The sequence below is a fragment of the Babylonia areolata genome, chromosome 18 (assembly GCF_041734735.1).
Source record: "Babylonia areolata isolate BAREFJ2019XMU chromosome 18, ASM4173473v1, whole genome shotgun sequence".
Taxonomy (NCBI): Eukaryota; Metazoa; Mollusca; class Gastropoda; order Neogastropoda; family Buccinidae; genus Babylonia; species Babylonia areolata.
Genome location: NC_134893.1, coordinates 25,910,642 through 25,925,641, shown reverse-complemented (window position 1 = coordinate 25,925,641; position 15,000 = coordinate 25,910,642). Strand labels below are relative to the sequence as shown.

The window sequence follows — 15,000 nt, the reverse complement described above, 5'->3', positions numbered from 1 at the left end:
GATTCAACAATGTGAGAGATCTATTCTTCCAACCCATCAATGTGAACATCAATCAGTCCATGTCCATTTATCCGTCACTCCAGGACACCCCATCAATGCGGACATTACTATTTTATCGACCCATCGGTGTGGTCATCAGTCAGTTATTGTATTGTATTGTATTGTATTACTCTCTTCTTTTTTTTCTTCTTTTTTTTCTTTTTTTTTTCTTTTTTTTGTTTTGTCACAAAATATTTCTGTGTGAAATTCGGGCTGTTCTCCACAGGGAGAGCGCGTCGCTTTTCTGAGAGTGCCACCCTTTTTGTATTTTTTCCTGCATGCAGTTATATTTGTTTTCCTGTCGAAGTGGATTTTTCTACAGATTTTTGCCAGGACATCCCTTTTGTTGCCGTGGGTTCTTTTACTTGCGCTAAGTGCATGCTGCACACGGGGCCTCGGTTTATCGTCTCATCCGAATGACTAGCGTCCAGACCACCACTCAAGGTCTAGTGGAGGGGGAGAAAATACTCGCGACTATGGGATTCGAACCAATGCGCTCAGATTCTCTCGCTTCCTAGGCGGACACGTTACCTCTAGGCCATCACTCCACTTACACAGTTAACCCATCAATCCATCCATCAGTCATTCAAGCATCATCCAGACAATCAGTCCATCAATCCGTCCATCCATGTCCAGCTGTGGTACGCTCGCCGGCCGCCGGACGATGACCGGATGAGGACCCGGGCCTACTCGCAGTCGGACGTGCAGGACAGCTCGGCGCCAGAGACCATGAAGCTGAACGTGGGCATCTCTTCCAACGGGGATGTGGACGTGGGGGAGATCTCCCTCACTGAGATGGACCCCGAGGACATTAGGGTGAGTAGGGTATCCGTATAGTCTGGGTCAGTTATCGGTGTGGGTGGGAGGGTAAGTGGGTGGAGGGTGAGTAGGGTATCCGTATAGTCTGGGTCAGTTATCGGTGTGGGTTGGAGGGTAAGTGGGTGGAGGGTGAGTAGGGTATCCGTATAGTCTGGGTCAGTTATCGGTGTGGGTGGGAGGGTAAGTGGGTGGAGGGTGAGTAGGGTATCCGTATAGTCTGGGTCAGTTATCGGTGTGGGTGGGTGGGTAAGCGGGTGGAGTTGGTCAGTTGCTTGGTTAGACTCCTTCCTCCACGGGAAATTGGACCTGGGATATTGGGGGGCGTGGGGGGAAGGAGGGCGCGTGGGTGGTGGGGGGGGACAAATCTCGGGAACAACAGCGTGAGGGATACCAGTTTTATCTTTAATAATAATAATAATAATAATAATATATACATATATATATAGTAATGATAATAATGTTGATGATGATTAATGATGATGAATGCAATGATAGTTTATTCCTACTGCGCCTTTCATTAAGATACAGCAGTGTTCAAGACACATCACTTGAGTACAATTCTCATGTAACGAGGAGAGGAAAAAAAGATAATAAACTCATGTTTGTTGCAGTTTTTCAGTGAGTGCCTTTTCTTGTCGGTTTCATAGCTGGCTGGTTGGCATTTTTGGTGGTTGGCTTGGTAGCTGGTTAGTTATTTGGCTGGTCGCCTCTAACTGGGGTGTTGACGTGTGAGAGATATCCCTCACAAAGACGGACCCAGGGGATAGTTCGGAGAGGGGTCCTTTGAATCTCTGATTTTTTTTCTCAGTGAATCTCTTTTCTTTCGTAGCTTGTTATTTTGTTGACCCCCAGTTCAACAGAGATGTGGACTGGGAGAGATCCCTTCTTAGATTCTTAGAGAGGCGAACCACGATAATATCTTGGTGAGGGCGTCTTTATGCTGGTTTCCTTATTTTCGTATGTTTTTCTGGGCCAAAGGTGGGTGGATGGGCTTAGATGACTCTGGTTAGCCAGTGAGTTGGTTGGTTGGTCTTATCCAACTGGGATGTGGGACGTGAGAGAGGTTTCCCTCAAAGACATGAACCATGAAAACATCAGAACGTGGGGGTGTCGATTTCTTTTCTATATTCACTATTTGGGTTAGCTAGTTTGTTTGTTCGTTTGTTTGTGGGCGTGTGGTCCGTTGGTCTTTCAGTTAACTGGTGGGTCAGGGAGTGGGTCTGTAACACACACACACACACACACACACACACACACACACACACACACACACACACACACACACACACACACACACACACACTTTTTCTTCTCCTCCACCATCTTTAGCTTGATTGCTCACTTGAAGAAGATCGAAGAAAACAAAATGGCAAACCTTCACACCGCCTCAAACGCACGTTCTCTCCGTTCCTCTCTCTCTCTCTCTCTCTCTCTCTCTCTCTCTGACAGGCTTCTGCACATTTAACTGTAATGCTGTTATATTTTTGTATGACTGTGTTTCCTGATGCTCACAGTATCGTGATGTAATGTTTGTAAAACGATGTTCACATTCCCCTTCATAAACCATCTTGAGTCTGAAATCTCTCTGACAGGCGGAGCTGAAGCGACTGTACACGCAGCTGCAGATCTACAAGACCAAGACGATGCGCAAGGACAACCCGCACATATCCAAGCGCCGCGGGGGCCGCAAGCAGACTCACCGCCGCTTCTCTCTGCAGGCCTTCCACCACAAGCACCGCCACCACCACGAGCACGAGCACGAGCACGAGATGAGCAAGACCCCTGAGGAGTCCACCAACTCGGCGGAGGCCGTGACCTTCCCCATGGAGCCCAGCGTCAAGGAGGAGCCCAACGAGGGGGGCAGCACGGGGGGCAATACGGGGGGCAGTGGCGCCGGTAGGAATCCCCCGTCTGTCTCCTTCAAACCTGGCCACACATGATCTCCCCCAGCCCCCCAACCCCCATCCACCACCACCACTACGTCGTTGTTTTGGTCCACTCGTGGTCCTGTGTCGGTTCACAGTGGTCTGTTTTTAGGGGGCTGATTGCTGGGTGGTCCGCCACACCTGCGATCAGTGTTCTGATTGGTCCACGTGTGAGCCGGAAGTGTTGATTGGTCTCTACGGTGATCTGAATGATTGGTTGGGACCTCACTGATCTTCTGCATGCTGACTGGTCGGTGCACATGTCACCTGTGTGCTTGACTGTCCCAGCTGCGTTGAGAGTATTATCGAACGGCTGAAAGTACTTTTTTGTGTTGTCATGGCATTTTGACATTTATTTGGCTGTTTTCTTGATGCTGCTGTATCTTTCTTCAATAGCCCAGTGTAAGATGAATTATGTGGTTAACGTTTTTGAGCGCTGGAACTTTTTAGGTTGTGGGTGCTACAGGTGGGAGGGCATGGGAAAGGGGGCATTTCTAAGTGCAAACTTGATGGAAACAACAAAAATACTTTTGTTATCTTTTGAAATTTGGAACAAAAACAAAAAAAACAGAGCGAGCACGCTTTATTATCTACAAGAACAAATTTCATGAAGCTGAATTCATCTTTTGGGAGTGTTTTTCATAAATCTAAGTCAAACGTGTCGCACGTGTTAGAACCAGAGAACAGAAAAGTGTTCTGATCTGATGCCGTGGTCATCAGAATAACTGAAACTACAGAGACACTCGTCGCTACATCGGTGACGCTTCTGCACTTGCTGCAGATGACTCTGCTACTACGGGTGCACTCAGATATTCGTGCTTAGAAATTAAAACTGAAACCGTTACAAAGACATCAATATTGATACTGTTACACTAAGCACAGAGAAAAATACTGAAGTCATAGTACTTTAGATTTCCCTGGGAGCTCACACCTGAAGTAATTATCTTTGTCTCTGCATTTATTGAAAAGGCTGCAGTGGAATATTTTTTTAATCAAAAAACAACAACAAAAATTGCCAGTCCATGCAAACGTTGTCTTTTTCAGTTTATAGTGCTTGTTAGGCGTGTTGCAGGATGTGATCAAACTTATCGACGACATTATTTCAAAGAGGTCTCAGCGATCTCGTTAAGGTGAAAGTAAGTCATTAGAAATGTTTCAGGATAACAAGCGATTCATCCGGGTTTTTACTGCAGACACTTGTCCTCAGAGATACGCTGTCAGTTCCACCAGTCATTAATCTCTATGCCAAAATACAGATCGGGGTCCTGCTGTATACTACAGTGCCTTGAACAACACTACTACTACTAGATTTCATAAAGCCGGATACAGAATATAGAACCTATCATCTTTGTGCGCTGTTTCATAAATAGATAAATAAATCAACTAAATCAACAAACGATCGACAGACCATGAACCGTTCTGCACCTTTAAATAGTTGCACAAAATAGTTCAGTTCTTAGATCTTTATCAGTTGTGCTCAATGCAAATGTTACCTTGCATATTCTGTGTTTGTTTGTTTTGATGAAGTATTGATAACCAATAAGAAACGTAAGTCACCTTTAAACTGAAAATCGGCACTATTGCCTTGACAAAGCTTATCTTAACAAAAATAACAAATCCTCACAAAAGAGTTAACTTGTGTGCATTTTTCCTCTGATGCCATCGCGAACAAAACACACATATTCAGCATACTTCCCTGGCCTTCTGTTCAAATGAAGGGGGACGACTGAGCATGAAGCTATGCTTTGCACAAAGATCTACAAAAAAATATTTTTGAAAAATTACATTGTTGTAACTTGGACATTGGAAAGTAAAGGTTTGGACTTTGTCTTCGCATTATGCGATTTTTTTAAAAATAAATGATCGACAATTTTGCAATCCTTTGTTATTAGCCTGTCAGATTGTTTTTGCATATTCACTTGCTCTCGCTCTCTCTCTCTCTCTCTCTCTCTCTCTCTCTCTCTCTCTCTCTCTCTCCCTCTCTCTCATTCTCTCATCTGTATGATAGTATTACTTAATTTCAAGGGTGATTATTGATTAGCTGTGTGTCCATTTTTCCTTATTATTCATATTCTCGACACAGCTTTTTCTGTTGGTTTTTTGTTTGTTTGTTTGTTTTTTCTTTGATCTGCCACCTTTTCTCCACACTGCAACAGACTGTCAAGAACAGTGTTTGCTCTTTGGTCTTCTTCGTCAATGAACATCATTCTTAATAATTATTATCGCTGTCAGTTTTTTGAATGTCTTATATTGCATTGTTCCTGATATCTATTTATACGGGTCAATTCACTAAAACTGCTCCTCCTGAGGTCCAGGTCCGGACTGTCTGATCGAGGCTTTGCAAAGGACATGCGACACAGCACTCACCCCTGGGGTCCTCCCAGGAGAAGGGGGTGCTCCATGTTGCCGGGTGCAGGCCTTGAATCCACACCATGCAGTACGCTTTTCATGGACAACAGCAGCTCAAAAAGCATCGTCATCAGTGACAACTTGGACAAGGTGCATTAGCTGTACAAGGGCCTCTCCGGATACTCTCCCTATAAAAAACACACACACAAAAAGCGATGTCCTTATACACTGGAACAATATGTGTGTGGCCATTGTTTGAAACAGCTTCGTTATGCTGTGCTGTTCTGTGCACCGGAAACAGTGAGGAGAGAGTGTGGTTTTTACCGTTGTCAGAAACAACAGTATAGCTTCACCGCACAAGAAGCTGACTGGAAGTGTTCAACCCACTCGCCAAGGAAAAAAGTGATGTAGTTTAGACAATCGAGAAAAAAAACGGAAACTAATCGTTTGTGGCGCTTGAAAAAGAAACACAAAATTGTGGTTGATATGTGGTTTTATTCACGTGTTTTTGAGAGAGGAAAAAAGCATGGGAGTGTGTGAAAGCAATTTCAAGGATAACTAGCAACTCTGCTGCAAACAGTGATGGCTCTATTCGTATTGTGACACTTTGGAAAGTGTGTGTGGGGAAGAGGGAAAAAGAACAGTCTTTCAGTTTGGTCAGTGATGAGGTAGAGCAATGTCAGAAGAAGCCGTTCACTGGCACCGTGGGAGAAGGTTTTCCCCTCCAGCGATAAAGAAAAGACCTGAGCATCAGCCACAACTGCTGACCACACGATCACCCCTGTACATAACTCAGGAGGGCACACAGCAGAAGGGAACAGCAGACTGATGTCTGTTCTGATAGTAAAGTGACCAAGACATTGTTCTGTTTTTGTTTTGAACGTCGAGGAATGTTTTATGTGTTTGCTTTTTTTAAATGTCGTTTTTTCTTGTTGTTTGAGTAACATCAGAACTTGTTTTATTGGAACATTAGATAGTCGACGATTTCAGAAGATTGTGAAAACCGGAGGCAGCTTAGAAATACACAGGTATTTCTGTAGCCATAAAAAGTTAGCTCTATAAAAGTGGAGAAAGAATGTTATTCAAAAAACAAACCGACTGCTATTTCTTCAAAGGATACTGTATTAATCCCAAGCAAGGTTGCTAAACGAATCGTACCAGTTTGCGTACGTCTGCCAGCCTGCATGTGTTCTATCTTACAAGACAGACTATAATTTCATACCTTTGTTAAGCGATGTCTAACAGGCTCTCTCTATACAGCCAGACATCGTCACAAACTAAGATGAATTAGTCAGGGCAAGTCTCTGCGTTGGTTTTTGTGTTTCATTAAAGTCCATGTCAGCTGACCATTCGCGACAAACTAAACACCAACCATTAAACAATGGTAACAGTTTATTATGCCTAAAATACATTTTTTTAATATATATAGAAATAGTACCAGTGTCAATAATTATTTTTAGAATGAGTTCGAATTTTATTGGAATTTTTTTTAGGGGAAAGAATTGTTCACCATGTTGACATGTAGACACTGACAAGAAAACTGAGATGACATTGTCTGAGGGAGGGTACAGAACCAATGACTGACACGTGACAAGGAAATCCTGGGCAAAGGTCCAATGACTGTGCATTGTTTGATGTGTGGTGCCAGTGGAAGCGGAAGGAAGAGAGGCGGCGCTTCCTGTGTAGGATACGAAAGACACGTTGTTCACGATCGCACTAAGCTGCAAGCTAGCTGATTGCATTTCGGAGGACACTTGATTAACTACAAAGTGCCGATATGTAAAGCTGATTGAGTTTTGTGTTTTAATGCTCTCTCATTTTCACTTTGCTGGATCACTGTTGGTCAAACCTGTTCATGTCTTGGATGATGATTTTATGAATAACCTGTCACCTTCCCCGCCCCCCCTTCCATCCTCCACGCTTTCTTGTCATCACTTTTCACTTCTCTACATTTTATGACATGCGAGGTACTTGGGCCGCCTGATGTATTGAAAGGTTGTGGATGGATCTGATAACTGTGTCAGTGTTTTCTCTGTGAAGTCTTTGCCTATTTACTGACAGTATTGCCTGGAAAAAATCTCCGCTTTTCCCTTTCCCCTTCTCTTGGTAACATCTCAATTATCATTCTGCTGACAATACAAGCCTGCTATATTTTCGTTTTGTTTTGTTTGTTTGTTTTTTAAACTAAAGAGAACACAGTTTTCTCGTATTCCTACATTCAGTTCAAGTCGTTTGTTACCAGGCTTATAATATAGGCGTGTTGTGGGTATATTTGGAAAGATTATAACTGTCTTGGAGGGTTTTTTTTCCAGTTTAATATTTCTTATCAGCTAACCGAAACGTTGGAACATATTTTGTTTGTTGTCAGACTGAATGCATATAACCTGCTTTTTTTTATTCAATCTATGTTCTGATTCCCTACCATTACCACGATATTAACAGTTATATGATATTTGGAATAATAAACGTGATCGTTGTCATTCCAGTGTATTTGGAGCCATTTTTAGTCGATGTCAAATGGTTAGTGTTACAATTATGTTAGTTTATGGTCAGTAATATAAAGCTATAAAAATTATTATTCAAGCACATGGGAAAACTGCTGTTTTACGTCCATCGTCCCCATCCCTTTCCGCACATCTCTGTTTCTCTGTCTCTGTCTGTCTGACACTCTTGACTCTCTCTCTCTCTGTCACTCTCTCTCTCTCTCTCTCTCTCTCTCTCTCTCTCTCTCTCTCTCTCTCTCTCTCTCACTCAAATGCATTAATCAGGTTTTCTGTAAAATCGTTTTGATTGCCCGTTGTCAGGAATCTGAGAATTCTTCTCCTTCTCATTTACGCTGCCAGAAGACAGTATAAGCACCTGAAGTTTTGGCCTTTGTGGTGTTTATGCTCAGAGCGACGTGCCTAAGTAGGACTAGTTTAGATGAAGGCAGTTTTAGATACAAGAGAAAGAGGAAGGCTGCGGGCAGGTTAGATAGAAAAGGAGGGCTGCAACATGTCAAACAGCAAGGTCAGCCGGCCTCTACAGTCCGCAACACCTAACTGCAGTCAGGAATGGTGGATGAAAATCCCGTCGTCCTTACGACTAGGGTTGCTGCAGTTTGTCAGAGGACCAATCCGCTGACTGAGAAATGAAGAAATAATCCAGAAAAAGATTTTTTTTAATAATTTTGGACTCGTCTTAATCGCCTACAGTTTGTCACTTCTATCTTTGAAACGGTTTTGAATTGTTGCAGAGTTTTCAGGGAGATGTGATGATAATGCATATCAACATCCCATATCTAAAGGCATGCATGCATTAGATACACTGCCAAAAAAACAAGGTTGTCTTGGTCAGACTCGTCAGAGAGGGAAAGATCAGAGGTATCCACCCTATCCAATGAATAATGACAATCCGAAAACATCTCTGTGTAGTAGTCAGGCTATACAGTGTTGACAGAAGAGCAGCCTAGCAGTATACAATTAACATGGAAATAATTCAACTGAAAAGCAAATGCATGTACGACACTACCATGTACAGGTTGTTATTTTTACTAACAATATCGGTAATATGAGCTCGTCGGTACTTCTTCCCAGGCTACCTTCCAGCAAGGTAACATGTATTAACACTAAACACGCCTTTATTACCGGCTCCCATCCCTCATGTGCGAAGCTCTGCCAATCACTGAACAAATATATTTCGATTTATGCATCCCACAGTGAAAAAGATAACAGAGGCATTTACTGTAGTCTGAGGGAAATGCATTGTATGGTTTATCGCACAAACTAAAGAATTCTATTAAAGGGTTTGGTGTTATCATATTCCATTGAAGAATGATGTTGCTTTTTTCATTCCGCATTCCTTGAAATGGGAGGAAGTCTGGTAAGATCGGAGAGCCAGAACTCACCTATGACTTCCAAATCCCATACTGTTTATGCACAACTACGGGTGTTTCTTTGTGTCAGTGTACGTTAACTGGTAGGTCGTCAGAAAGGAAGGAACACAGACAGCCTCCACATTCAATGCCAAAGTAATCAGGTGCTGGGCGATTGAAGCCTTCTGTGCTCAACAAGGGAGACAAGTGGGATCTCACATCATGCTGTTGACAACAGGTCTGTTTTCTCTTTGTCCCACACTCAATGTAGTTTTCCACCAACCCATTCATACTGGGACTGTCACTCCTGCTTTGATTATGTTGGTCTGGAATCATCATTTGGCTGTTCTCTGGTTGCGAGTTTCTTCTTCTTGGCCAACTATTAGCACCTTTCGTCCCCGTATATCTTTCTTCTGCGTCTTAGCTACTGACTAAATTTTATCTTGTAGCCGTTTATTTGCCTTCTGTCAGAGCAACTGAGCCATACCGTCTTTTGAAATACAGCGTGACTGTGAGGAGAGGTCAGACAGAAAGCCGAAGTTGGAAGTGCCAACGACTTGTTTCAGTTGCTGAAAATGTTCGCAAAATTGGTAATGTGATCATCCAAAGACGAAGTTATTTACTGCTGGATCTAAAACAAATGGAATAACAATAGTAACGATAGTGAATAGCATTCTTGGTCAAGTGGTGACACGCTTCACTCGTGGTGTGAGCGGCAATCTGATGCGTTCGCTGAATGTGGGATATTGTCCAGCATGACATCGAAGGAAGGATTACGCAAATTCGAACGTAACACAAACGCCAGTCTGTGTCATTCGAATTACTGATATAGGGTCCATTGGAATTGTTCTTCTTCATCTTTTTTTTTCTTTTTTTTTTTCTTGGGGTGGGGAGGTCTGTGTTTACAGTTATATTCAGTCTTGAGCGTCAGAGCCACGATTATATACGTTAAGTCTTGAGATCTTGTCAGTTCATTCACTGGAGTAGATGAAGGTAGGGGGAGGTTGCTGTCTTTGCTTTTGGCTCCAGTTGCAGTGTGACCTAGAACCCCGCTGTTTTGTGTTTCTCAGAGCCTGCGAGCATATTCACTTTCTCTTACAATAGTTCCCAGAGATGGATTGGAGACAACAGAATGACACACTTCCGATTATCTGCAGAAAGTAACTTCCCTTAACCTGATTGCAGCTCTGCTCTTCACAAAGCCGTGGTCACGTGTCCCTCCTCTGCCCCAGTTTCCCTGTAGTTTCATGCCGGTCTGTTTGACATGGAGTCGTGTGACGATATTTTGGTTCATTTCTCCCTTCAATGCGCATGGACTGAGTGCTCAGATGATTGTGGGGTGAAGAGTGCTGTACATGTCTACCTGCTCATGTATGTTATTTAGGGAATGTCAAAACGCACAACAGTAACTTTGCAGCCTCCTTTCTCTGAACATAATTCTCTGACTGTGTACTCACATATGACGATTATGACTTTAATATAAAAGATAAGTGTTCTGAGATATTTACTGGTAACATTTATGTCGGAGGAAAACGCATGTTTGTGGCAATAGTCATATCGTGTGACAGACGAAAATGAAACCGAAATGCAGGAATTATAGCTTACTTCTTTACCTCCTTCCTTTATCGTCCCTCTTCTTACGTTTCTCAAAGCATCTGTCTCTCGGTCTGCCTAATGAAAGCTTTGCTAGGCAGCATGGGGGAATGGAACTTTGTTTTCCATTGTCCAGCATCCCTCCAGGCCACAGTTCGTACCAGACTAATTCTGATTCATTGCTTTACTATTTGGCACCTTCGACAAAATGATGCACCACATTACCAACCTATTGGCTAAGCAACCAGAGGTTGGGGCTGTCCTACCAAATGAAAACTCCTAAAGGTTTAGAGAGTGAACAACCTGTCAAAAATACTCTGATATGACTTTGTCACCTTACTGTACAGTAGCATTTGTCTTATTTGGCTTTTTGCACCTGACTGTACCATAAACTCCAAGGAGAAGCACTTGTCGTACTTCTGCACTTTCATCATCTGTTCCGTATCAAACAGCTGTAAGAAACGACTACTTTGATTTAATTGCCAAAGAATTCCAAGCGTTATCAGTTTCCTCAGAGAAATGTCATTCTTTCTTTCAACAAAAAAGTTGTTCTTTTTTGTTTGTTGTTGTTTTCCTTGTTGAACTCGCATACTTGTTAACATCTGATTTATCAACAGCTCAGAATAACATATTTCGAGAAGGCAACCAGCCCCTTGATTCTGTGTCATGGAATATAGTATTTGAGCCGTATTCCACCCGAATTGTTTTGGGTTTTTTTTCTTTTTTCTGACGATTTGTATTCTGAAAGTCATGAGGCCATGGCAGTTCATCAACAGTTATGTGTAAACCACAATTCTGTGAAAAGTGTTGTTGGTTTTTTTGTTTGTTTTATTTTTGTTTTTGTTTGTTTTGTTTGTTTTTGTTTTTTGGGGTTTTTGTTGTTGTTGTTGTTTTGTGTGTGTGTGTTTTTTTGGGTTTTTTTTTCTTTTTTTTCTTTTTTCTTAAATAGCTGAACTGTAAGCTCTTCTTGTGCCAGTTTTCCCAGCAGACATTGCAATGCTTTATTGAATGCGGTTGCATTTCTTTTCATTTTTTTAAATTTTTTTTTCTTCTTTTTCTTCTTTTTCTTTTTTTTTTTTTTTTTTTTTTTTACTATCAAGAATTTGCACGACTATTCATCATCGATTCCATATTGTGTTTGGCATTTCTGTTATGTCCTCATCATGGTTCACTGTGTAAAGGACTAAGACTTGACTGTTTTTTGAGCTATGATAATTTTTTTTTTTTTATGTGTTTTGTTATGACACAAAAAGTAAACGGGTTATTTCCCCTGCCTCCGGGCTGCACGGGGAGAAGTGATCACGGCACATGTAGCCACAGACTTTGCTGTTCATCTTTCCTTGGCATTGGCGTTGGGACCCTCCAGTGGGCAACACCAGTTGATGATCGATGTGTGTTTGGTTCCTTCATCACCATCTTGTATACAATCGCTTTAAAAATATTTTTAAAACTCTCCTGCTTCTGTCTGTGTCTACGTCTATGTGTGTCTGTCTCCGATTCTCTCTCTCTCTCTCTCTCTCTCTCTCTCTCTCTCTCTCTCTCTCTTTATATCGTTGTCTCTGACTCTGTCTCTGTCTCTCTGTCTATCCGTTTCTCTCTCCCTCTTTCTCTCTCTCTCTGTCTGTGTGTGTGTGTGTGTGTGTGTGTGTGTGTGTGTCTCTGTCTCTCTCTCTCTAGTTAGTTAAGAATTATTTCCACATTTATTCTGACTCCTAATTTATTACATTCATCGTTCTTTTTTCTTTGCTTTTCCATCCCCCCTTACACACACTGTACAGATGTCAACATTAATGTGTGATTTTTATCATCATGACTACTGGTGACCATGGAACGAATGTGGCTTGCTCATGTTATCACCATCAGACTCCTTTTCGTTTTCTGCATGTGTTCCCCTCGTGCATTGCGGTGATGATTTTTTTTTTTTTTTTTTTTTTTTTTACTGGCCAATTTTTGACATTTTCAGATTCTGTTTCAGTGTGTTGTTAATCAAGGAAGAAAACTATGAAAAGTCCGTCTATACTATAGCATATTCTTTGTTTATCTCAGAGAGGCATGCCTGGAATTCATTTCTTGTCAAAACCGGAGAGAGTGCTGTAGATGTTTGCTCTCTACTTTCTGCTCCAGGGCAGGGGGTGGGGCTCCAAGTGCCAGAACTCTTGTTGAGAGCAGTCAGCATGTGTCCTCAGTCTGTGCATGCCTGTGAAACATGTGTCGGTATGTGTATCTCAGCATTCCGCTGCTGAATCATGTTTCTTATAACCCAGGCAACGACGAAGTCTCTCTGTCTCCACCCCCCATCCCTTTCTCTCTCTGTCTCTGTCTCTCTGTGTCTCTGTCTCTGTCTCTGTCTCTCTCTCTCTTTCTCTCTCTCTCTCTCGGGTACTATGTAGAATTGAGTTGTATCTTATTTGATCGTTAGGTTTTATTTAGTAACAGTACATGAATTTTTTTTTTTTTTGTTTTTTACCTTGTCTTTTTTTTTAACTAGCTCTTAATGGAAATTGAAGACTCAGACACAACGCGTTGACGTAATGTTCAAACTGTACCATCTTCAAAGACACGGCCAGTTTTACAAATTAGACCCGATTTTCTTCACGTGCCGTGTCAGGCAACAGCTTCTTGAATTGCAACTTTCCTAGTTCCCCTCACACCTTGGCTAATGTGAAGCCACGGACGCTGTCCACTGAAACCCTGATTTAAGTGTATGCTGACTTGATCAGCGATGGTGAAAACCTTGGAAGTCTCCTTGTCCAGCACCTTGTTCTTTTAAAACGAAAATTACCTTAACTATAGCTTGCAACAACAACAACAACAACAACAACAACAAAAGAATGTTTTCTTGTGGTTTGCCATTTTTTTTGGGGGGGGGGGGTTCTTTCCAGGAATCATAAGAATCTGAGAATGTTGATGTGGCTTGTCTTATTTCTTTCCTTAACTCACTCAGCACGGCCAGTCCTCTCTCCTCCTCTACACAGACCCTTCGGATGTCCAGTGGGTGTCTGAATGACCCAACCTTTAGCTTCCGTCGTCAGAATTGTGGTATTCTTTGTCAATATTCACCTCTTCAGTATAAGAGCCTTCCGCTTGCAATATTTTGATGATAGTAACTGGGGTGAAACGCTGTTAACGTCGTCTCTTTCGCCGTTCGTATGGAGAGAGTTAATTCGGGAATCATAGGTATCTGTCGCTGCCCTTCAGCAGAAACAGTCCAACAGAGGAAATGAAATGAGCGTGTATCATGAAACTGTTCAGAGAATCAAATGAGCGTGTTTCATAGATCTATCTAGAGAACTCAATGAGCGTGTTAAATAGAACTGTTTGAGTGCTCTGGTATACAGTTTATTGAGAACTATAGAACTGTTTGAGTACTCTGGTATACAGTTTGTTGAGAACTATAGAACTGTTTGAGTACTCTGGTATACAGTTTGTTGAGAACTATAGAACTGTTTGAGTACTCTGGTATACAGTTTGTTGAGAACTATAGAAGTGTTTGAGTGCTCTGGTATACAGTTTGTTGAGAACTATAGAACTGTTTGAGTGCTCTGGTATACAGTTTGTTGAGAACTATAGAACTGTTTGAGTGCTCTGGTATACAGTTTGTTGAGAACTATAGAACTGTTTGAGTGCTCTGGTATACAGTTTGTTGAGAACTATAGAACTGTTTGAGTGCTCTGGTATACAGTTTGTTGAGAACTATAGCAATGATCAGCGCGTCGTCAATTTATGCGTAGATCAGACGTTTGCCTTTTTTTCTTTCTTTTTTTTTTTTTTTACAGTTGATATGGTGTAGCGTATATGGATTAATCCGCGCGCTTGGATACTTCCTTGAAACTGAAACTGGAACTATGCTACAGGCTGACGCTGTGTTGATTTTGTATTTTATTGAGAAGCTGACTTTCTATAGTGCGGGCATTCGGGGGAGAGGATGCAGTTTATCTCTCCTCATCCACTGTTTGCTCTTTTTTTTCTTTTTTCTTTTTTTCTTTTTTCTTCTTTTTTTTTTTTTTTTTCTTTTTCTGTTTTTCCAAAGTCCTGTGGCATGTGAACGGTCATTTATTGCTCCTGGTCTTCTGTCTCATAATGTGAACAGGCCGGAGACGTTTAGCATTGGAACTTTCTTTATTTGTTTCCTTCCTTCTTTCATTCCTTCCCTTCTCCCTTCTTTCCTCCCTTCCTTCCTCCCTTCCACATTCATTCCTCCCTTCCACCTTCCTTTCTTCCTCCCTTCCTTCCTCCCTTCCACATTCATTCCTCCCTTCCACCTTCCTTTCTTCCTCCCTTCCTTCCTTCCTCCCTTCCACCTCCCTTCCTCCCTTCCTTCCTTCATCCCTTCCATCCTTCCTTCCTTCCTTCCTTCCTCCCTTCCACTTCCCTTCCTCCCTTCCTCCTTCCTCCCTTCCTTCCTTCCTCCCTTCCACCTCC

General features: G+C 42.1%; 1 protein-coding gene across 1 annotated transcript in view; it reads left to right on the top strand.

Annotated features, from left to right (window-relative positions):
• The window catches only part of LOC143292608 (metabotropic glycine receptor-like), a 113,189-nt gene extending 105,634 nt beyond the window's left edge, over positions 1-7,555 (top strand). The window contains exons 10-11 of the mRNA XM_076603063.1: positions 676-855; positions 2,451-7,555. Of these exons, the coding sequence (XP_076459178.1) occupies positions 676-855; positions 2,451-2,798 (528 nt within the window). The 3' untranslated portion in view covers positions 2,799-7,555. The remainder of the gene's footprint in view (positions 1-675; positions 856-2,450) is intronic.
• The last annotated feature ends 7,445 nt before the right edge of the window (positions 7,556-15,000 follow it).